This window comes from Lithobates pipiens, unplaced genomic scaffold (genome assembly GCF_037356315.1).
Source record: "Lithobates pipiens isolate NorthernLeopardFrog02 unplaced genomic scaffold, aLitPip1_a1.2 Scaffold_18, whole genome shotgun sequence".
Taxonomy (NCBI): domain Eukaryota; kingdom Metazoa; phylum Chordata; class Amphibia; order Anura; family Ranidae; genus Lithobates; species Lithobates pipiens.
In genome coordinates this window covers 484,687,900-484,712,367 of record NW_027507758.1, presented here as the reverse complement: position 1 = coordinate 484,712,367, position 24,468 = coordinate 484,687,900, and the positions used below count along the sequence as shown (strand labels likewise).

Here is a 24,468-nt window from a genome sequence, read left to right as displayed (position 1 = left end):
GAGCTTTTTACATACATTCACTGGATGGAGGTGGATTGAGCACCATCAGGATTCCATAGAGGGGAACAACATTACTGGTTAAAGCACCCGCTTTAAAGGGGACAGCGAATGAGACCTAATTTTTAATTGGGTCATAAAAATCAGGGGAGACCCCAGATGCAGATGGTCCACTTTAATGCGCCCTACCGCCCAGGGTGGCTTTGCATGTCCAGGTTTTTATATATATTTGCTGGCCACTCAGCTTGTCACCGCTGCTTTGTGGCTGAGCCCTGTTATTACCACCTTCTCCGTACTACTTGAGGCAGCAGTGGTGAATTCCCTGGAGGCATTGAACATCTAATTCCCACTGTTGCAGGGCGTACTTTGGTCAGTTTGCTTCTATTTTATGCCAGGAAAACCATTACGCTTCACTGGAGAAAGTCCATTCCCAAACCTATCATCTTCTGGAAACAGCTGGTCAACAACAGCTTACCTCTTTATAAAGATACATACACCAACAGAGGATGTCCTAAAAAAAAAAAAAAGACAAGATTTGGTCCATGTAGTTAGCCAAGCCATCCACGGCTAAATATGAATGTTGTTTGATGTGACCTTCCTCTGCCTCACTACCAGGGCTCGAGTCCTGGAAGAACATATGGGAATGGTGTTCCTGTACTTTTTCCATAGCAGGAATGCTGTTCCTGTAACAGCTGCGTCCTGCAGGAATGTGAGCTGTGGCAGGTAATGTGAGTGTGTGGGAAGGATGTCCGTGCCAATGGGTGGGCGGTCTGCTCCGGGTGGCACACATTGGGGGGGTGTCACCCCGGGGGGCCAGCCCTCCCCTCCCTCAGTCCTCCTCCTCTAGCGGCTACTGTAACAAAGTCCCGCCTCCTAGACTCCAGTGATAGGCGGAACACTGATCCAATTCTGGCAAATTGCATGAGTGTGATGTGTATTATAAGAGGCAGGACCTTGTTACAGCAGCCGTTGGAGGAGGAGGCCTGGGGGAGGGGAGGGGGAGGGGAGGACGGGAGGCAGGATATTCAAAGAAAGGACCCATGCAGACACTGATGAGGCTATATGGGCACTGGTAAGGCTGCATGGATGGGGACTGATCAGGCTGCATTGCTGGGCACTGGTAAGGCTGCATGAATGGGCACTGGTGAGGCCACATTGCTGGGCACTGATCAGGCTGCATTGCTGGGCACTGGTAAGACTGCATGAATGGGCACTGATCTGGCTGCATTTCTGGGCACTGATAAGGCTGCATTGCTAGGCACTGATCAGGCTACATTGCTGGGCACTGGTAAGGCTGCATTGCTGAGCACTGATCAGACTGCATTGCTGGGCACTGGTAAGGTTGCATTGCTGAGCGCTGATGAGGCTGCATTTGCTGGGCACTGGTAAGAATGCATTGGTGGGCACTGGCAAGGCTGGGTTGATGGGCACTCATGAGACTGCATTTGCTGGGCATTGGAGAGGCTGCATTGATGGCCACTGATGAGGCTGAAATTGCTGTGCGCTAGGGAGGCTGCATTTGCTGGGTGCTGGTAAGGCTGCGTTGCTGGGCACTGGTAAGACAGCATTGCTGGGAACTAATGAGGCTGCATTGCTGGGCACTGGTAAGACTGCATTGCTTGTCACTGATCAGGCTGCATTTGCTGTGTGCTAGGGAGGCTGCATTTCCTGGGCGCTGGTAAGGCTGCATTGCTGGGCACTAATGGGGCTGCATTGCTGGGCACTGGTAAGACTTAACTGCTTAGCAGGGATCAGGCTGCATTGCTGGGCACTGATCAGGCTGCATTGTTGGGCACTGGTAAGGCTGCATTGCTGGGCACTTGTGAGGCTGCCTTTGATGGGCACTGATAAGGCAGTATTTGATGGGCACTGGCAAGGCTGTATTTGATAGGCACTGGCAAGACTGTATTTGATGGGCACTGGCAAAGCTGTATTTGATGGGCACTGGCAAGGCTGCACTGATGGGCACTGATCAAGCTGTATTTAATGGGCAATGATGAGGCTTCATTGATGGGCACTGATGAGACTGCATTGATAGACACTGATGATGCTGCATTGATGGGCACTGATCAGGCTGCATTTGATGGGCACTGAGGAGTGAGCGGCCCGGGGCCCCACTTTGCACATTCAATATAGGCAGCCTGAGGAGAGGGGCCCTGGGCTGGCACACTCAGCACTCCGGGCCTTACTCCTCTGCACAGACCAACAGATGTGCGTGGACACCTTGGGGCAGGAGGGACCCCACATATCGGAGCCTGCATTGAAGCACAGCGCAGGAGGGGCCCCCAGACCTCAGAAAGACCCTGCCTAGAGACATGGTGCAGAAGGGGCCCCCAGTCATTACAACTTGTCTTAGAAATTCTCTGGGAGGGAACCATTATCACACATTGTGGTGTTTTTTGTTAGTATAACATACAGGTTAAAATATTTTGTTCTGTTACATCTGTTCTATATTTATTTGTTTAATGCATGTGAATTTTGGAGTTGTCCTTGTAAATTGGCACTTTACAATAAATGTTGCACTTATTTGTTAAAAGTATGTTTTTGTATATATATATATATATATATATATATATATATATATATATATATATATATATATATATATATATATATATATATATATATATATATATATATATATATACACACACACACACGCACACACTTTTTTATTTTTGAGGTGGGGGGTTCTTGGATGAGTTTCACAATTTTTTCCCAGGACTTGACCCCTGCTCACTACCCTGGGGTCGACTGCCTTCATGTCATGTTTTCTTTATTTCTAACTATCTCAGGTGTGTGGGTTTTAACACTTATAATATCCAATCACCTAAGGGAGCCTTACCTATTCTTTTATTAAGGTGCCTCTCACAATTCTCCGCTGTTTTTACGTGCTGTTGCATACAGCATGCACAGTAATGATTGCACTTTGACTGCCAATCAGGAACACATGTATTTGCATATCTCACAGAATATGATAATATATTTTGCCTGTGTGCATTCCTTGTGGTAATAACTGAAGCTCATTTGTTTGTTCTCCCTCTTATCAGGCTGCACAGAGGATATCATGACAAGTGATCACTCTCCGGTATTTGCCACATTCCAGGTTGGAGTAACTTCTCAGTTCGTCTCTAAAAACAGTAAGATATGTTTTTCATTGTCACCATCAGATAGCGGCATTATAACCAGTCTGGTGCTTTTTTTTAATAAAGTAATAAATCAGCAATGGATTTTTCAACAAACTATACTTCCCTTAACACATAAATTGAAGATACCATGTAGAAATGCTCAATTTTTCAGTTGCTAACCTTCTTATATTATTATTAAAGTGGCTGTAACTTCTTGCATATACCTAGTGATGTGTCTAGTCTCAGGTGATACACAGATATGTTATACCTGTTTATCCAGAGCTGAGTGTGAACTGAGACCTGAGTGGAGGAAGTGGACACACCTCCTCTACACAGTCTCAATGGGAAACATGCAGAACTGAGGCTGTCAATCACCTTCTGGGTGTTGGAGGGGGGACAGGGCCAACTCCTGAGAATCTGTGGTGTTGGCATGACCTGTCAGAAATGAGTAATACAGATAGCTGGGTAATGACAGGTCAGACAAAATGACATTTGGTGCTTTAGATTGAGGCAAGTGCACACTATAGAGGGATATGCTTTGTTCATTTTTCATTTCAGAAGTTTACAGCAACTTTAAAACAAGATATTCCAACAATGGAGTTTGCTCTCTGCTTTAAAAGTAGAGACACTATTAGGAAAAAAAAAAGTAGCCGATTGTCACCTGCCAGGGGCGGACTAACCATTGGGCCACTCGGGCACTGCCTGAGGGCCCCGAGCCACTAGGGGGCCCCATCAGTGTTGCCAGCCTCAGTAAAACCAGGGACAGTATGTAAAAATCTGTGTTTTTTTTACATCTGTCTCTGAAATGTCCCTTACCGACATCCTTTTGTTCTAAAAATCCCAAGATTATAGCTGCCCCACCTCTCCAGTACCTTCTCAGCCAATAGAAACCTGTCTATGTATACTGTGTGTACATGTATGTGTATACTGTGTGATTGTATACTATGTGTGTGTATACTGTGTGGCCCCATGATCTCGGGTTGCCTGGGGCCCCATAATCTCCTATTGCCCGGGGACCCCATGAGTTGTCAGTCCACCCCTGTCGCCTGCGCTTTACAGACACAGTGAGAGAGATGAGTAATATTAATGTAATCTATAACCATTGTCTGTTTTTTTTTCTTTTTTTATTCTTTAGATCCCACTGAATCAGACGAGCAGGGACATATTGAACTACTGAACTGCAAAGCTACACTGTACACCAAAAGCCACACCAAATTCTACATAGAGTTCCATTCTACTTGCCTAGAAAGTAAGTAGCTTATTTGTGTAAGCTATGTATCACTACACCATGGTAGCTGCTGAATTGTTTGGGTCCTCCTTTAGGTCTGGTATGGATTTAAAGGGGGAACCCCATGCAAAAAAAAAAAAAAAAGTGTAAGCTACCCCCAGAAATCCACACCAGACCCTTACTAAGCATGCGATAAAGGAAAAGGTCTGGTGTCCCCAGTGACACACTTCCATCCCTGTAACATATAACAAACAACAAAGGATTCGCCCTGGGACTTTAAATGAAGTGGGTACTGTTTCCGCCAGTAAACATAACAGTAGTAAATATAAAATATGGTTTATTCAAATACAATTGTTTACACGGATAAATAACACCAACGGTTGCCAATAAAAAAAAATACATAAACAAGGAGTATTGGTACATAAATGTAGAAGTAGTACATAGTACATGGGCATCATACTACCCGACTAGTTTCGTGAGCTCCAGCTCGCTCTTCAGGGGTGGATGTGTGTAACAATGTACCTAGGATGAACAAAAATATATATGTTTGGCAATATAGCACAGTATTGGTTATAAAGGCACAGGGTAGGAGGGGTTGTAGGCCCCCCCATACTTACCACTGAGCTTGGCCATGGCTCCAGGTGTGCGGCCTCGAGACGGCGGCAGCAGATGCCTCCCCAGGGAGCTGAGGGGGCAGAATCAAATGGGACCCCACCCAGGGCCAAACGGAGAGCAGGCATGGCAAAGGTGTAGTGATGTATCCCTAGGGTCCTCGTTGGTCGATAAAAAGTATAGGGTGTGAACATAAGTATGTTTGTCAGGCATCTAAAGTAGTAGAGTAAAATCAATAGATATTGGTATAAAGATAGGTATGCATGTATGCATGAATGCATGAATGAAAGGCCTGAGCCAAAGGTTGTAGGGCCATGAAGATGGTTAGAAACCTAGGACAACAGAGGGGTACTACCAGGTGCCAAAGTGGACAAAGAAAGAGGGGAAAGAGGTGAAATACAATTGTGTGGGTAGTGATGTATCCCTAGAAACCTCATTAGTCCAAAAAGCGTATAAGCTATAAACAAATATGTTTATCAGGCATCTAAAATAGTAAAGTAAAATCAATGAGTATAGGCATAAAGATATGTATAGCTAAGTAAGGCCTGGAACAAGGATGATAGGGACATGGAGATGGTGGAAAACATAGGATAGCAAGGGGATACTAGCAGGCGACAAGATAAGAAAAGAAAAAAGGAGAAAGATGTATCCAAAAAAATAAATAAAAATAAAATTTAAATAAAATGAGAATAAGTGCTAATAAGATAAACAATGTATACAACATTTTATATATATATATATATATATATATATATATATATATATAAAACATTGTTTATCTTATTAGCACTTATTCTCATTTTATTTTAATTTTTTTTTTTTTTTTGGATACTGTTGATTTTTCCACACAAGTCCATCTTTCTCCTTTTTTCTTTTCTTATCTTGTCGTCTGCTAGTATCCCCTTGCTATCCTATGTTTTCCACCATCTCCATGTCCCTATCATCCTTGTTCCAGGCCTTACTTAGCTATACATATCTTTATGCCTATACTCATTGATTTTACTTTACTATTTTAGATGCCTGATAAACATATTTGTTTATAGCTTATACGCTTTTTGGACTAATGAGGTTTCTAGGGATACATCACTACCCACACAATTGTATTTCACCTCTTTCCCCTCTTTCTTTGTCCACTTTGGCACCTGGTAGTACCCCTCTGTTGTCCTAGGTTTCTAACCATCTTCATGGCCCTACAACCTTTGGCTCAGGCCTTTCATTCATGCATTCATGCATACATGCATACCTATCTTTATACCAATATCTATTGATTTTACTCTACTACTTTAGATGCCTGACAAACATACTTATGTTCACAGCCTATACTTTTTATCGACCAACGAGGACCCTAGGGATACATCACTACACCTTTGCCATGCCTGCTCTCCGTTTGGCCCTGGGTGGGGTCCCATTTGATTCTGCCCCCTCAGCTCCCTGGGGAGGCATCTGCTGCCGCCGTCTCGAGGCCGCACACCTGGAGCCATGGCCAAGCTCAGTGGTAAGTATGGGGGGGCCTACAACCCCTCCTACCCTGTGCCTTTATAACCAATACTGTGCTATATTGCCAAACATATATATTTTTGTTCATCCTAGGTACATTGTTACACACATCCACCCCTGAAGAGCGAGCTGGAGCTCACGAAACTAGTCGTGTAGTATGATGCCCATGTACTATGTACTACTTCTACATTTATGTACCAATACTCCTTGTTTATGTATTTTTTTTATTGGCAACCGTTGGTGTTATTTATCCGTGTAAACAGTTGTATTTGAATAAACTATATTTTATATTTACTACTGTTATGTTTACTGGCGGAAACAGTACCCACTTCATTTAAAGTCCCAGGGCGAATCCTTTGTTGTTTGTTACTAAGCATGCGGTCTGGCAGGCCAGGAAGGAGGGGGGGGTCGGGTACGGGCCACCCCTTCCTGAACCATACCAGGCCACATGCACTCAACAAGGAGGGGTTTCCTCCAAGCATAGCACCTTGTTCACATATTGATGAGTACAAGGACCTCGTCCCCACAACCCTGGCCCAATGGTTGCGGGGGGTCTGTGGGCAGCCCTCCTAAATGAATGAGTAGGGTAGATAGTACCCATATTTAATTAAAGTGCTTTAAAGTGTAGGGGTAGGATAAGGGTCTATTATAGATTAATTAATCCCTGGCCCTTTGTATATAAACAAAACAAAGTGTCTGGGAGCTTCCAGTTTTGCTGTAGTAGGTTGTATACAGTGCACTGATGAGCCACATCACATTAGTACATGTCCCCCATGGCAGTACTCAACCTCCCCATGCCATCTGCTTGACAATCCCTTGCCTATTATCCCAGAAAACAGTCCAAAATTTTTGTTTTTATGTTTGGCTTAAATGGGGTTCAGATTCAGCACCCAAACTTTAGTGATGTTTACAGAACCCTGCTCAAACTGAACCCAGCTATGTTCGTTTCATCACTAGTGTTACCGTGACCTGTACCTGTACCCAAGTAACGCTGATATATCTGGAACATTTAAATAAGGCTAAAGCCCTGAAAAGGAAATTGGGTTAGACAAACAGTGCGAACAACCAGAACACAATATAGAGTACTGTTCTAGTCAAGTACAGACAGCAGTAAAATGGAAATGAGACTTTGCATAAAACAATGATCTTATCTGGCAATACTCTACTGATCTCCACCAAGATCAGTGGCCAAAGTGAAACTGGCTACAGCCCTGTCAGCCTTGGGATCTTGTTTTTTTGCAGTGGAGAACTCTCATCCCAAATTAGAGATTCTTAATCCATTAAAGAGGAAGTAAACCCTCTGGAAAAAATAAATAAATAAATAAATAAACACCCTGCAAGGCAAAGGCATAATGAGCTAGTATGCATAGCATACTAGCTCATTATAAATGACTTACCTGAGATCGAAGCCCCCGCAGCGGTCCTCATTCCCCTCCTCCGTCGCCGCCATATCTAGTGACTTCTGGGTATCGCTGTGATGATGTGTTTAATCTAGGCTTACCTGTAGATAAAAGTGGTCTGTAAGGCCGCGTACACACGGGCGGACTGTCTGCCCAACTAAGTTCGTCAGACAATCCGACAGTCCGTCCAAACTTTTGAATGAACGGACTTGCCCACACACGGCACTTTTTGAGCGGACTAATTACAGCGGACTAAGTCCGCCAAACAATCCGCTCAACTTTTGAAATGAACGGACTCGCCCACACACGCGGAGGAAAGTCTGCTCATTTCGAGCGCGTCTCCAGGTAGGCGGGGCCCGCGAAGGAGACGTCGCTTGCCCCGCTGTCTGGTATGGACTTAAAGGGGAACCCCAACGCCGAAAAAAATCGGCGTGGGGGTCCCCCCCAAGTCCACAACAGACCCTTGTCCAAGCACGCTACCCGGCCGGCTAGGAAAGGGGGGCGAGCGAGCGCCCCCCCCTCCTGAGCCGTACCAGGCCGCGTGCCCTCAACATGGGGGGTGCCTTGGGGAAGGGGGGGCGCGCTCGAAATGAGCAGACTTTTCTCCGGGCGGGAAAAGTCCGCTCATTTCGAAAGTACAGCGGACTGGCACACACACGGGCGGACTGTCCGCTCAAACCAAGTTTGGACGGACAGTTTTACGGAAATTCCGTAAGACTTTGTTCGTCAGACAGTCCGCTGAAAAAGTCCGCTGAAGCCCACACACGAGCGGACTGTCCGCTCAAATGTGTTTCGGCGGACTAAGTTGGGAAGACAGTCCGCCCGTGTGTACGCGGCCTAAGGGTTTACAACCACTTTAACAGCATGGTCCCCTCCTGGCCAGGGGCGGATCCAGAGTCTAGTCTTGGGAGGGGCACTGCCAGAAAATAAGATGTTGCTTACAGAACTGTAGTTAAAGTATTATACAGTCCTAACCTTGTTTAAAACAGTGACACGTATATCATTCCAGATTACATTATTAATCTGGATTTCTTCTCCGAAATAAAACCAATGATGCCTATACTGTATGTACTGAGCTTTCCTGTATCTTATCGGAATCATTTATCTTATTCTAACAGATATGGTAAAGAGCTCGGAGGCAGAAGATCAGGATGGATGCAATGGCACTTTAATGGTGACGTTTGGAGAGCTTCCAAAGGTGATTTACCACTACTGAAAATTCATCTGTCACTCTCAAGTATCTGTCAGTGTACGTATTGTCATCTGCCCATGTCTGCTGCCTGTGAAGTATAATAGTACATGTTCACTAAATGCAATATTTTGAAAGTATACCTGTCAGGTGAAAAATATGCTTTCTGTCATTTCTGGCCTCCTCTTGAAAATGCAATTTGCCCGATCTTGTGAAAAACCTGAAGCAAGCATACAGCCTTATGAAAGACATACTTCTGGAACACTGAAAAACGTTGAAGCAATTTTAGGGGAGGCCTGCATTAACAGCCTAAATATTAAACCTATGGAAATTTCCCTTTTATCATCCCTACATATCCCAAGTAACACCAAAATATTATGATAGTATTATTCCAAGATTTCAGTTCAGAAGTTACCACTCTACAAGTGGAATATTATTGCTTAGTGTATTTGTTTGCAGGTTTGGAAATGTTCACTTCTGCAATTCCACGCTTAAAGCCAGCCATACATGGATCGCAATTTGGCCATTCAACAGGGACCAGACAAATTTCAATGCATGTATGGGCAGGCCTGTTGTACACAATCCAATCTATCCATCCACTTGTGTACAGCCTGTTGGAAATTTTTCTCTCAATCACCACCACCAGCTTTAACCTGTTCAGATCCGTGCTATAGCCAAATGACGGCTACAGCGCAGATCTGCTTTGCCGGGAGGCCGTCTGTTGGCGTCCCCCCTTTTCAAAGCTTGCCACTCCCCCCTGAAGTGGCGCGCAGTATGCCCTGCAATCACCCGAGTCAATGAGACTCGAGTGATCACAGATCCAAGTAAGGGGCCAATCCCGGCTCCTTACCACATGATCAGCTGTCAGTCAATGACAGCTGATCACGTGATGTAAACAGAGGCTCAGTAATCGTTTTTTTTCTTCTCACGCTGACAGCTTCTGTTTGCAGGGACATCGGTCCCAAAGAGGAAGAGCCTCTGTGCCACTAGTACCGCCTGCCAATGATAGCAATCAGTGCCATGAATCAGTGCCCACCAATCAGTGTCCACAGTACATCAGTGCAACCTATCAGTGCACACAAGTTCCACCTATCAATGCCCACCAGTGGTGCCAATAAGTGCCTCATCAGTGCCACCTAGTAGTGGTGCCTATCAGTGTCACCTACCATTCCACCAATCATTGCCCATCAGTGCCAGCTATTAGTGCCCATCAGTGCCACCCATCAGTGCCCATCAGTGCCGCCTATCGGGCCCATCAGTGGTGCCTATCAGTGCCCATCAGTGCCGCCTTATCTTATCAGCACCCATCGGTGCAGCCTTATCAGTGCAGCCTATCAGTGCCCTTCAGTGTAGCCTCATCGGCGTACATCAATGAAGGAGAAAAATTACCTGTTTGCAAAATGTATTAACAAAATATAAAACGGTTTTGTATTTATTTATTTTTTATCTGTTTTTTTAAATTAATTTAACAAAAAATGAAAAACCCAGAGGTGATCAAATACCACCAAAAGAAAGCTCTATGTGTGGGGAAAAAATTAAAATTTCATTTGGGTACAGTGTTGTATGACCGAGCAACTGTCATTCAAAGAGTGACAGCGTTAAAAGCTGAAAATTGGTCTCAGTTACTGTGCTGCAACCTGATCTTTAATTAATTGATGCCCTCTCCCAGCACTGTGAAGAGAACCAAGCAGAACTTTTTCTGGAGGAAAGGTGGTATAGCTCCAAGCCCCAGTGGGGTGGGTTGCAAAAATGTAACAAAGATACAATCTAATTAGTTGGAAAGAGCTTGTCCAATGTGGCCATATTACTGAAGGTCAATGATGGTATGAGAATACCCACCCCTTACAGATTACAGTGCTGTGTGTGTTTTGTGTCTTTTACTTTTTTGAATTTGCCGCCGTTCTCCGCTCCCGTGCGCCGTAACGTCGCAGGGAACAGAGCTCGGCGGCATTCGGCACTGTGAATCGAGCGGAGGACGGCTCGATCACACAGCGCGGAGGACATCGCTGGATCCAGGGGACAAGGTAAGTAACACTCCCTGTGTCCTCCCTGCATCCAGCAATGCGATCCCGAGTCTGGCTCGGGGTTACCGCTCCTGTTAGTAAAATCCCAAAACAAGCCAGACTCGGGATTACCGCCAGGGAGGTTAAACTCTTTAACTATATCTTATTCCAATTCTATCCAAAACAAAATAAATAGTTTTGGCTTTAACTGCAGTGTAGTCTACAATGGAGGTCAAGGACCTGGCTGTACTTTCTGACAGGGGTACCAAGATCTCTAGACAACTGGAACAAAATTACAGATACTTTTTTTTACAGAAAAGGTATTACAGATACTTTGATAGAGTGGACAAATAAGAGCCTGCTTTCTATTACATGTAAAAAACATGTTTTGCTTTCTTACTGAGCTTCTGATGCCTCCCTTTCCAGCTCTTAATTCTCCTTGGGTTCCACAACCATCAATTTGTAGATTGTTCTTGTACTCTGCAGTACTCTTTAAAATGATCACATCAAAGAGCATACAGGCATAACAACCAGTCCATCCAAAGCATTTCCATAGGTGATCTGATCTGTGACATGGCCAATTAGAGGTGAAATGTCCACCTTCGGTGGTGATTAGAGTTGAGCGGACACCTGGATGTTCGGGTTCGATGGGTTCGGCCGAACTTCGGGAAGTTGACCCGAACTTGACCCCGAACCCGAACCCCATTGAAGTCAATGGGGAACCGAACTTTTGAGGACTAAAATGTCTCTAAAAAAGTAATGGAAAGGGCTGGAGGGCTGCAAATGGCAACAAAATGTTGTTAAGAGCATGGCAGGGGCTCTGCAAACAAATGTGGATAGGGAAATAATTTAAAATAACATAAAAAATAAAATTTAAATAATATGCTGGAGGCCCTCCTTCTCAGAAGAAGATGTACAGGAAGTGATTAAGAAACTCAACGGCACAATGCCACACATATGGTGGGAATGCCCCAGAATACGCCCTTTCTGGAAAAAAAATATTCAATTCAATAGATAAGGTAGTAGAAAAATAAAATACTTTGAAATTAAAAAGGTTTAAAATTATAATCTTGACCTAGGAGGATGAGGTCCATATGGAGTAGGAGGTTGAGGTGGCGGTGGATGTGGAGATGTAGGTGGAAGCGCTGGTGGAGGAGGACGAGGTAGCCAACATTGGTTCAAGAATACAACAATGGCTGCGTAAGGCCGGTGATGTGCCGAATTCTGTCCCCCGTCGGATAGTGTCCGCCCTGTACTGCGCTTGCTCAGTACGTAGGACATGGGGATTTCGAAACTCTCCGAAAACGAACGACGCCTGCGCGGTGAGTCCAGGTTCAAGCCACACCATCCGAGGTTCAAGCCGAACGAAGAGAGACCGTGCCTGAAGCATGGCGAGTGAAGCAAGCTCGTGAGGGGCCTTGTTACTATGTGCTACCGTATGTCCACTTGGATAGCGGGGCTTGAACCTGCGCTCACTGTGCAGGTGCCGTTCATCTTCAGAGATTTTCGGAATCTCCTTGTCCTCGGGCCGGACACTATCCGATGGCCGGACAGTTTTTGTCAGTAACACCGGTATACATATCTATTCTGCACAAGGTACGGACAAGTCCTGTGGGATCCATGCTTGGTTCATTTTAATGAACGTGAGCTTGTCCACATTGGCTCTGGACAGGCGCCTGCGTTTGTCTGTGATAACGCCCCCTGCCATGCTAAATACATGTTCAGATAATACACTGGCTGCAGGGCAGGCCAGCACCCCCAAGGCGTAAAGGGCAAGCTCAGGCCATGTGCCCAATTTGGAGACCCAGAAGTTGAAGGGGGCAGACCCGTCATTCAGTACGTGTAAGCATGTGCATACATACTACTCCAACATGTTGGTGAAATGGTGCCTCCTGCTAAGACGTTCCATCTCAGCTGGTGGTGTTGGTTGTTGTGGCATGCTAACAAAGCTTTTCCACATTTCAGCCATGCTAACCCTGCCTTCTGAGGTGCTGGCGGTGCCCCGGATGCGTTGGTGACCTTTTCCTCCTCCTCTGCCTCGCCTTGTGCTTCCACCGTACCGCCACGGTCAGGTGGGAATGCCACCAGCAAAGCTCCTACCAGCGTGCGCTTGTACTCGCGCATCTTACGATCACGCTCCAGTGAGGGAATTAAGGATGGTACGTTGTCCTTATAACGAGGATCCAGCAGGGTGGCCACCCAGTAATCACCACCAGTTAGAATGTGGGGAACTCGCCGGTCGTTGTGGAGGCACTGCAGCATGTAATCGCTCATGTGTGCCAGGCTGCCCAGAGGCAACGAAAAGCTGTCCTCTGAGGGAGGTGTATCATCTGTGTCCTCTGTATCCCCCCAGCCACGCACCAATGATGGCCATGAGCTGGTCTGCGTGCCACCCTGCTGTGAACATGGTTCCTCCTCCTTCTCCATCTCCTCCTCCTCATCCTCCACCTCGTCATCCTCCAGAACTGTGCCTTTGCTGTCGGACAATTGTGTACCTGGCGTTTGTTGGTGCAGGAACCCACCCTTGTAGCCACTTGTGAATGACAGCCCTGAAAGCCTTGGAAATGATCCCTCTTCCTCCTCCTCCTCCTGTGCCACATCCTCTTCCATCATCGCCCGAAGCGTTTTTTCAAGGAGGCATAGAACTGGGATAGTAACGCTGAGAACGGCGTCATCGGCACTGGCCATGTTGGTGGAGTACTTGAAACAGCGCAACAAGGCACACAGGTCTCGCATGGAGGCCCAGTTATTGGTGCTGAAGTGGTGCTGTTCCGCAGAGCAACTCACGCGTGCGTGCTGCAGCTGAAACTCCACTATCGCTTGCTGCTGCTCGCACAGTCTGGCCAGCATGTGCAAGGTGGAGTTCCACCTTGTGGGCACGTCACATATGAGGCGGTGAGCGGGAAGGCTGAAGTTGTGCTGCATCGCTGACAGGCGGGCAGCAGCAGGGTGTGAACGCCGAAAGTGCGCACAGACGGCCCGCACTTTCTGCAGCAGCTCTGGCATATCGGGGTAATTTTTAAGGAACTTCTGGACCACCAAGTTCAGCACATGCGCCAGGCAAGGGATGTGCCTCAAACCGGCTAGGCTCAGAGCTATAACGAGATTTTGCCCATTATCGCACACCACCAGGCCGGGCTTGAGGCTCACTGCCACCAACCACTCATCGGTCTGTTGTTTCATGTCCCTCCACAACTCCTGCGCAGTGTGAGGTTTTTTCCCCCAAACAGGAAAGTTTTGAAACTGCCTGCTGTCGTTTACCCCTGACTGTGCTGAAGTTGGTGGTGAAGGTGTTACGCTGACCGGATGAGGAGGCGGTAGAGGATGAGGAAGTGGAGTGGGAGGAGTTAGCAATAGGAAGCAAACTGAAGCGCCCTGCAATCCTCGGTGGAGGAAGGACATGCGCCAAACTGCTATCCGCCTCAGGCCCAGCCGCTGCATTTATCCAGTGTGTTGTTAGGGAGATATAATGTCCCTGACCGTGCTTACTGGTCCACGCATCCGTAGTTAGGTGGACCTTGCCACAGATGGCGTTGCGCAGTGCACACCTGATTTTTTCCCCCACTTGGTTGTGCAGGGAAGGGATGGCTTGCCTGGAAAAATAGTGGCGGCTGGGCACGACATACTGTGGGACAGCCAATGCCATCAGGCTTTTAAAACTCTGCGTCTCCACCAGACGGAATGACAGCATTTAAAAGGCGAGGAATTTTGAAATGCTGGCATTCAGGGCCAGGGATCGTGGGTGGGTAGGGGGGTACTTCCTCTTCCACTCCAGTGTTTGGGAGATAGAGAGCTGAACGCTTCCATGGGACATTGCGGAGATGGTTGGTGACCCAGGTGGTAGTGTTGCTGGCAGGTGCCACTGTCACTACAGAGGTGGATGAAGAGGCCGAGACTGCAGCAGACTTGGAAGCAGGAGGAGCCAGAGACCTTTCTTGGTTTTTGAGGTGTCTACTCCACTGCAGCTCGTGCTTTGCACTTAGATGCCTGGTCATGCAGGTTGTGCTCAGGTTGAGAACGTTTATGCCTCGCTTCAGGCTCTGATTGCACAGCGTGCAAACCACTCATGTCTTGTCATCAGCACATTGTCTGAAGAACTGCCACGCTAGGGAACTCCTTGGACCTGGCTTTGGTGTGCTCGGTCCCTTACTGCATTGGGCAGTAGCAGGCGTAATGTCTAGGGGATGGACACTCCACTTTTGCACCCTGCTCCCTCTTCTGCTGTGCTGGTGGCTCTGTGCGACCACCACCTCTTCCTCCGAACTACACTGGTCACCTGCATGACGTTGATTCCATGTGGGTTCCAGGACCTCATCGTCCTCCACATCATCTTCCACCCAGTCTTCACCCCTGCCCTCTTTGTCGGTCTGCACAATTGCGAAAGCAGCAGCAGTTGGCACCTGTGTTTCGTCATTACCTGAGACGTGCTGCGATGGTCCTCCCATGTACTCATCATGAAACATAAGTGGTTGGGCATCGGTGCACACAATCTCTTCCACTTTTGGGGCAGGGCTAGGTGGATGGCCCTGGGAAACCCTGCTAACAGAGTCATCAAAAAGCAGAAGAGACTGCTGCATGATTTGGGGCTCAGACTGCTTGGCTGATTTGCAAGGGGGTGAGGTGAAAGACTGATGGACATCGGCTGCAGGTGCCAGCTCTGATCTTTCATCAGGAGACTGGGTGGGAGACAATGTCAAGGAACCGGAGGCACTGTCAGCAACCCAATCTACTATCGCCTGTACTTGTCCTGGCCTCAACATTCATACAGCCGCATTAGGCCCGACCAAATACCGCTGCAGGCTCTGTCGCCTACTCGCACCTGAGGAAGGTATTTCACGTGTGCGTGTAGCTGGCACAGATCGACCATGTCCTCTCCCTGCAACAGGAACTCCACCAGCAGCACCACGACCGGAGCCACGTCCCTTCTTTGACATTCTCCTCATATTTTCCAAATTTAGGATCTTGCACTAAATGGGTGTTTTTGCAATAGCAGAATACACCCACAGTATGTAAACGGTGTATCTCACACCTACAGAAATGCAGAAAATGCTATTGCAAAAAAATGTTTTTGCCCTAAAAATTTTTATTTGAATAGCACAATAGAAGAAGAATATATAAATTGTGTATCTCACACCTCCAGATATGCAGAAAACACTGCAATTTTTTTTGCACTAAATGGGTGTTTTTGCAATAGCAGAATACACCCAGAGTATGTAAACGGTGTATCTCGCACCTCCAGATATGCAGAAAAAAATGAATTTTTTTTTTTGCCCTAAATGGGTGTTTTTGGAAGAGTAGAATACACCCACAGTATGTACAGGGTGTATCTCACAGTAAAATATGCAGTACTTGCAGATAAAAGTTATATTTTCTCTGTCACTGGGCTCATGGCAGTGTAAAAAGACTGTGCACTGCAACCCAACCAGGTAAATCTATGTAGATCGCTGAGTTATTAGAATAGATTTCTGAATCTGGACTCCTAGATAATTCTCTCTCCCTCAAAGCAGCAACAGGAAACTTGCCCTACACTGTCTATCTTTTCTCTCAGTGCAGTGTAAAAAGCGTGTGAACTGCACCCACATAACTAAATCAATGTAGATCGCTGACTAATTAGAATAGATTTCAGAATCAGGACTCCTATCATGTAATTCTCTCCCTCACGGCAGCAGCAGCCAGGAACCTTTCCCTACACTGTCTAAAGCAGAGTGACGTGCTGTGCTGTGTGCCTCTAGCTTATATAGAGGCTGGGTCACATGCTGCACTGGCCAATCACAGCCATGCCATTAGTAGGCATGGATGTGATGGCTTCTAAGGGCACACCAGTTAAACGGACGTTGATTGTTAGCTGCAGGGCTTTTTAAAATGTGCCATTACATTGCCAAACACCGGACCCGAACATACAGTCAATGGTTCGGGTCTGGGACCCAAAAATCCAAAAGTCCGGTACAAACCCAAACTTTACAGTTCGGGTTCGCTCAACCCTAGTGGTGATGTCTAGCATGTACTTTAGTGTAAATTCAGCCCTCCTGCTGTGTAACTGTGTTGTATATGTTCTTTCCTTTTATTATTGCAGTAATTGGATTGTGGATGTGGGCTTTTTGTTTGGAGTGTTCTAAGCCTGTGTTAATACACTGTCTTTCCTTGTTTATCTTTTGTTCTCATTGTATCACCATACATCTGCCTACATATCTTCATATGTGGTTTCCTACTTTTTTGATCTCTATACATTACCACAGTTCTGTACTTACAGCTTACACCGATCATCTCCGATTTGGAATATCTCTTGGATCAGCATTTACTGATATGTATCAAGTCATCTGACACTGATGAGTCATACGGTTAGTACCAAAAAAGCATACACATGTCAGTGAGAAAGTGAATAAATTATGACATAAAGATATGATAAAGAGAAGCCTCACCTGTTTATAATAGTTTTGTTAACATTACAACTAAAAAAATAATATATATATATATATATATATATATATATATATATATATATATATATATAGTTTTGGATAGAATGGGAAGGGAATAGAACACCTGTCAGGTTTTTATTGGTGTCTGTGCCTCCGTGAGGCTGGATTCACACCTATGCAGTTTTAGTGATTTTTGCATTTTGCAGATTTGCACTACAGCCCATTGAACATGGTTTCCTATGGAACATGTTCTGTAGTGCAAATCCACAAAATGCAAAAAGCACTAAAAATGCATAGGTGTGAATCCAGTCTTAGCCCTTGTACACACGGTTGGACATTCTGACGGAAAATGTCCGATCGGACCGTGTTGTCGGATAATCCGACTGTGTGTGGGCTCTATCGGACCGTTTCCGTCTGAATATCCGCCGGACAAAGTTTTAGAGCTGGGCTATAAAACTTTCCGACAACATGATCCGATCGGACTTTGTCTGATTGTGTGTAGAGAATTCCGATCAGGCAAAGTACCACACATGCTCAGATCAAATTCCTAGACCAAAGCTATTGGCTACTAGCCTGAACGTAGTCCCGTCGTAACGAAATAACGTCATCACATTCTGAGCGTTCTGATTTTCCGACAACTTTGTCCGACCGTGTGTATGCAACACCAGTTTCAGACAAATTCCGGTGGCTTTTGTTGTCAAAATGTCCGACCGTGTGTACAAAGGCTTAGAGAGATTCAATCTCTCTATTTGTCTGTTTACTGTTATCATTGAAAGTGAAAGTATAAAAAAAAATATCAACATTTTGGGTTGTCCCTAGAAAAGTAAGAGATGGGAAATATTCCAATGGGGACACTAGATCTGGTGACAATCAGGAATTCCGTCACTTTGGAGGGATTTCCTCTTACTTCCTGTTTTGGTTATTAGACAAAAAGTGAAGGGAAATCTCCCCAGTGGAAACACAGATGGCAAAAATAAACTGATGGGTTGTAACCCTCCGTTACTCCATCGAAAATGAAAAAATGAATTTTGCCTATAGTTCTACTTTAGGTACTGTCTGTATGTCACCTGAAATATGTCTGCAGATCAGAAACAAAGCAAAATCACAAGTCCTTGTCTGCATATATGACTTAGCCCTGGTTCACACCATCAACTTTCATGCACTACTTTTTTCATTGTGACTTGCATTCTGTTAAATGAAGTCACAAGTCAAAATGAAGTTGGAGGTCCAAATTGCACTGATCTGTGGCACTGGTGTGAACCGGGGCTTACAGTATTGAAGCAAGAGGATTAGCATGATAGCAAGGAAGTTGAAATTTTCAGAAGGAGGTCAACAGCAGATAGACTCAATTTTTATCCCCTGGCGGGTTTTCTTTAGGACCATGTCTTCCTAGGTGCATTTGTTGAATTGTGTAAGTGTGTGTGTTGATTGTGCAGCACACACTCCTGGGTATATTTGGGGCTCTATATGTCTGTGAAGGAATTTATTCAGGTCATCGTATATCTAGTAGTAGTTAGGCATATTTGGTTTGTTCTATAATGCTCAAGATGTTTCATAACTTGTCCAAACTATTTCTTTACTTCTGATGAGTACAGGGACATCCCCAGAATTTATATCCACACCTTAATCCAAGCACCATGGAAAGTGTAGATGGTGATTATCCAAGAACGGGATGGGAGGTGTAAAAGTTGTGGAACTGCATATCTAGTTACATAATCCCATCTGTGGTGCCAGGAGTTCTGCATAGGTGTTCATTTCTTAACTTACATGACTAAGGCTCCTTGCACAATGGATGCTCCAAAACCACAAAAAAATGCTGGATAAAATAACTCTAAAATATAGCATTTTATGCCAGCGTTTTTGCAGTGTTTAGGAGTGTCTTTAAAAGTTTTTACAAGCCGTAGCATTTTTGTTAAGGAGCCGGCATCCTTAACAACCAATGAATAGCTGGTTGTTAAGGAGTGGGCCGGCAAGCCAGCCTCCACGTCCTTAGCAAAGGATGACTCATCAGCTGTCAGGGGGGTACACCTCTGACAGCTGAATGTAAACAAAACAATTTACAGTAAAATTTTTTTAGAAAAAAACAGCGTAGGGTCCTCCCCCCAAAATCCATACCAGACCCTTATCCGAGCATTCAGCCTGGCAGGCAAGGAAAGTGGGGACAAGCAAGCCCTTCCCTTCTTGAACCACATCAAGCTACATGCCCTCAGCATGGGGGGATGCTTTGAGGTAGGGGGGCTCCCCCCAAAGCATCTTGTCTCCGTGTTGATAAGGACAAGTGCCCGTGGGGTGTGTGGGGGGGGGGTGACTTATCAGATTCTGTAAGCCTCCTTTAACAGGGGAGACCCCAAATCCCCCCCCCCATTTAAATGAGTATTACCAGCAATAAAAATTGAGAAGAAAACAGCGTGGGGTCCCCCCCCCAATTCATACCAGACCCTTAGGTGGTGGAGTAGTCAAATGGTGGCAGCCTTCGTCGGGTGCACACCTTTTTTTTTGGATCAGCATGGTTGCTGTTCATGATGATTGACAATGGATCTACACTGCGGGACGTTGTTTTTGTTTGTTTTTTTAATAAAAAACTTGTCAAAAACATTGTGTGCATTTTTATTTACTCTTTGACATTTTTTTGGTGAATTAGTAGGGGTACAATGCACCCCTACACATTCACATGGGGGGCTAGGATCGGGGACTTCCAGATTCTGATAAGGAATCACCTCCCCCGCATCCTCACAACCACCGGGCCAGGGTTGTAGGTAAGAGGCCCTTGTCCTCATTAACATAGGGACAAGGTACTTTGAGGGGAATCTCCCTACCCCAATGTACACCCCCATGTTGTGGGCACGTGGCATGGTATGATTCAGGAGGGGGGGGGCATGCTCTTCCCTCCCCTTTCCTGGTCGGCTAGGCTGCATGGTTGGATAAGGGTGAACCCGCTGACAGCTGATGAGTCATCCATTGTTAAGGACGTAGACAACTCCTTAACAACCAGCTATAAACAGTTTTTTTTTTTAAGGACATCAGTGGTCCATTGGCTAACAAAAAAAAAAAAAAATGCTGTAAACCGGTGCTTAGCAGTGGATAGCGGTGTTTAGGAGCTTGTAGGAGCTGTTAGCTTTTTTTTCTGTTGGCAAATTGCTCCCAAAAATGCAAAAAAGCTTTTTTGTTTCTGCTCCTGGAAGCTGAAGCTTAAAAATTGCTTCTAGCCTAACTCCTCTTGCACACTGCAGTCTGAAAAAGCTCAGTACAGCGTTTTTTCTTTTTTTAATTGATCTAAAATGCAGCCCATTGTTTGCAATGGGCTTATACACACAGGCGTGTAAACAAGTGCTGCGTATTCTGAAGTAAAAAAAAATTTGAAAAATCGGCTTTCCAGTCAGTATTTTGTGCCGATACAAACAAATATACGCACAAATACATGTAAAACAAACGCCTGAAATGATGTCCAGAAAAATGCTGATACTCAAACATCAGTGCTGTGTGCAAGAGGCCTAAAATAATGTGCATGGACACATAGGATATTTGCTTCTAGGGTTTTTAAGGGGCAGAAAAAAATGCTCAAAGCATCTGCTAGGAGCTTAGAAATAAGGGAGCCTAAAAGTGTAAATTACATTTCTACTTGAAATTAAATTTCATGCAATAAAAATTCATGTATTTTACTACAGAAAATGGATAAGTTTGTACAGGTCCTTAAATGCCCATGAAATGGTAGATTTCTTGTAGATCAGATGTTATGCCTGCGGCTCAGGAAGATAGCTGCTATCTGATCACAGTTGGCGGAGGTGGAGACGATACTGTTTGCTGATCACTGATATTATCCGCCTAATAAAGAGCCCCATATTATCTGCCTGTGCTGCAAAAGAAAAATCAGACGACCCTTTTAGGACAATAATAGCATAATATTGATCCCCAAAAATAAGATATGCCAGACAGAAGTCCTTTTTTTTTTGGGGGGGGGGGGGAGGATCAATAACAATGATCAGCTGTACTGAGAAATGTAATAATGCTACATTGCTATTCACTGAGGTTCCATGCCATTTATTACATTTTTTGAGAGTCTTAATGAATACAAATCTCACTAACTATTAAATGTCAAATTCAGTGACACACAATGGCACATGGAGCCTCTAGTACCCAGTCTTCTGCCTGTTGGCGGGAAATTAGAACATATGCACATAAGGTTTGTCCTCTGCCAAGCCATATGCATTGGCATACAATCACAAAATAAGACATGCCATGAATTCTGTCTCATTTATTTAGAAATAACCCAAGATGTTTGGATCATCTCAGTATATAAATAGTGTTTTTCTCTCTTTTGCTGTCAGTTATCTGTGGCACACCCACACAGTCTGCGGAACATTCTTCCCTTGTTTCTACAATGCTTTACTCATTAAGATCTAATATCCTGCAAGAAAACAGGTGCTGCAGGATTTCTGTGTTGTGAGCTTGTGGGACAAAATTTACAGGATGTATTTTTTTTGTAACTTATACTTGCGGCTGACATGGACGCATCTCTGTGGTTATAAGCAGCTTAGAGGCAAAATCTCTTTTAACCACTAATAGCCTGCAATACCATGCTGCTACTGAGTGCATTGGCACAGTCCCATGACTGCTGAGGGGCATAGGCCCAAAGCCATAATAACCATATCTACCAATAACCTTGCCCAATAAACGACACTCAGTTTAAGTTGGAAAGGGCAAGGCTACAGCCTTATATACATTTTCCACATAAACAATTTTCTAACATAAATATTTAACACTTGTGAGCACCTTTTGAATAGTCAGGCCGAACAACCCCCAGTTCGTTTCGTGCCAGAACTCTTGAACATCGCAAAAGTTCAGACCCGAACCCTATTAAATTCCAGACCCGAAACTTGAAATATCAAAAGTCCCCATTTTGAAGGCTTATATGCAAGTTATTGGCTATAAAAAGGGTGTGGCAAACCAAGTACTGCCCTGGGGAGATGTATCAATGCAAAATGTTTTTTTTTTAAAGATAATTTTTACAGGAGCAGTGATTTTAATGATGCTTAAAGTGAAACAATAAAAATGAAAAATTCCTTGAAATTTAGCGTCTGGGGGTCTCCATAGTCTGCCTGTAAAGTGGCACTTCTGTATCATGTATAGAACCTGCTGCAGCAAAACTGACTGAAAAAAATGACATTTAAATTTCCGGCAATACAATATCATTGCCAGAAATACAAAAATGAAAAAAAAAGTGGTGTGGGGCATCCCCAAAAATCTATACCAGACCCTTATCCGAGCATGCAGCCCAGCAGGACAGCAAAGGGGGGAACGGACAAGCAAGTGCCCCCCCTCTTGAACCATGCCAGACCACATGCCCTTAACAAGGGGGCCCCCAGGACCCAGCTCCATCCCCATGTGAATGAGTATGGGGTACATTGTACTCCTACCCATTTCCCCAAAAAAGTGTCAGAAGTAAATAACGACAAGAGGCAGTTTTTGACAATTCCTTTATTAAAAAAAGAAAAAAAAACAGCCAAAAATGACAAAAATGTCACCCAACATAAATCCAACGTCAATCAGGATACCCGCCACACCATCAAACCCAAAAAAGAAAAAAAAAAGAAACCTGTCAGTGATGTTGCAAGGGGGCGGTGCCAGCAGGTGATGTCCCCGGGGTCCACCCCTTACCTATTTAAGAACTGTAAAACGATGGGGCAGGCATTCGGCGGCTAGCCTTCATCGTGGACAGAGCAGTTCTTTTCAGGTCCAGCAGTGTGCCAGGCATCGTTATTGACGAAGGATCTACATCTGGGGAATTGTCAAAAACTGCCTCCTTATTTATTTTTAATACTTTCAGATTCTGATAAGCTCCCTGCCCACTGACCCCCACAACCACCTCCCAGGATTGTTGGGGAGACGCCCTTGTCCCCATCAACATGGGGACCAGGTGCTTTTGGGTGGGTAGGACAGAGCCCCCTCTGCCCCACAGCACCCCCCCGTGTTGAGGGTATGTGGCCCGGTATGGTTCGGGGGGGGGGGGGGGCATTAGCTTGCTCCCTCCCTTTCCTGTCCTGCCAGGCTGCATGATTGGATAAGGGTCTGGTATGGATTTTTGCGGACCCCACACCGTTTAAAAATAAAAATTGGCATGGGGTTCCCCCTAAAATCCATACTAAACCTGGTATGGACTGACGGCTCCTTAATAACCAGCTAATCACTGTGCACTCATTGTGCAAAGCTTAGCATGCATTGCGCAGCGCACAGTGCATTGTGGGGCACTCGGCAGGCGAACATCCCACAAATTAGGGTGTTTGCCGCATAAGTGAACAGGCGATTTTCAGGCCAAACTTTTGCTTGGCTTGAACTGTTCGCCCAACACTACTCTTGAAACCTTAACTGGACTTAGTCTAAAAGGCCTGCCGTTGCCATAAGTTCCACACAGACATCAGACTGGTCACACTTCCACTGAAGGCCATAGCACATTAAATTAAACATTTATTGCTGGCAAGTGGCAAGGTAAAAACTGCCAGGGAAGCTGTGAAAACTGACCTGAAAAGAACAGAAAAGTTGGGGCAGGTGAGTGGGCAACTTTTCTTTCTGCTCTTCCATCGGTGAGTGAAGATTTTTTCCGTACAAAGGAACTTTTATAGAGTCCCTCATCCTGTGCTCAACTAGCCAATCATCTTGAGCTGCTTGGATTCATACTTCTTAACTACGCCCCTGTCGCTAGGCCATGCTCCCTGCAGTCAAGGCTCCCTTTCCCTATGGGATTGAGGGGCCTTCATTCACTTGAATAGGTTGTATTTGATGACAGTACTGCGGTACCAAGTTGGTTTAACTGCTTGCCAACCGCTGCACGCCGATGCACGTCAGCAGAATGGCACAGGTGTGCAAGAGGGGTAAAATAGCACACCCATATGTCCCTTCGTAATCCCGAACTAATGTGCCTGCGGGTCCCACAAACTCGATGTCTGCCGGGGGCCTGCGATTGCGACGAGGAGAGGCAGAACAGGGAAATGTAAACAAGG

General features: G+C 45.4%; 1 protein-coding gene across 2 annotated transcripts in view; it reads left to right on the top strand.

Annotated features, from left to right (window-relative positions):
• INPP5D (inositol polyphosphate-5-phosphatase D) overlaps positions 1 to 24,468 on the top strand; it is a 237,395-nt gene that overhangs the window by 193,059 nt on the left and 19,868 nt on the right. For both annotated transcript variants that reach the window (XM_077488478.1, XM_077488479.1), the window contains 4 exons: positions 3,048 to 3,137; positions 4,261 to 4,374; positions 8,981 to 9,060; positions 17,305 to 17,392. In XM_077488478.1, coding sequence (XP_077344604.1) covers positions 3,048 to 3,137; positions 4,261 to 4,374; positions 8,981 to 9,060; positions 17,305 to 17,392 — 372 coding nt within the window. The remainder of the gene's footprint in view (positions 1 to 3,047; positions 3,138 to 4,260; positions 4,375 to 8,980; positions 9,061 to 17,304; positions 17,393 to 24,468) is intronic.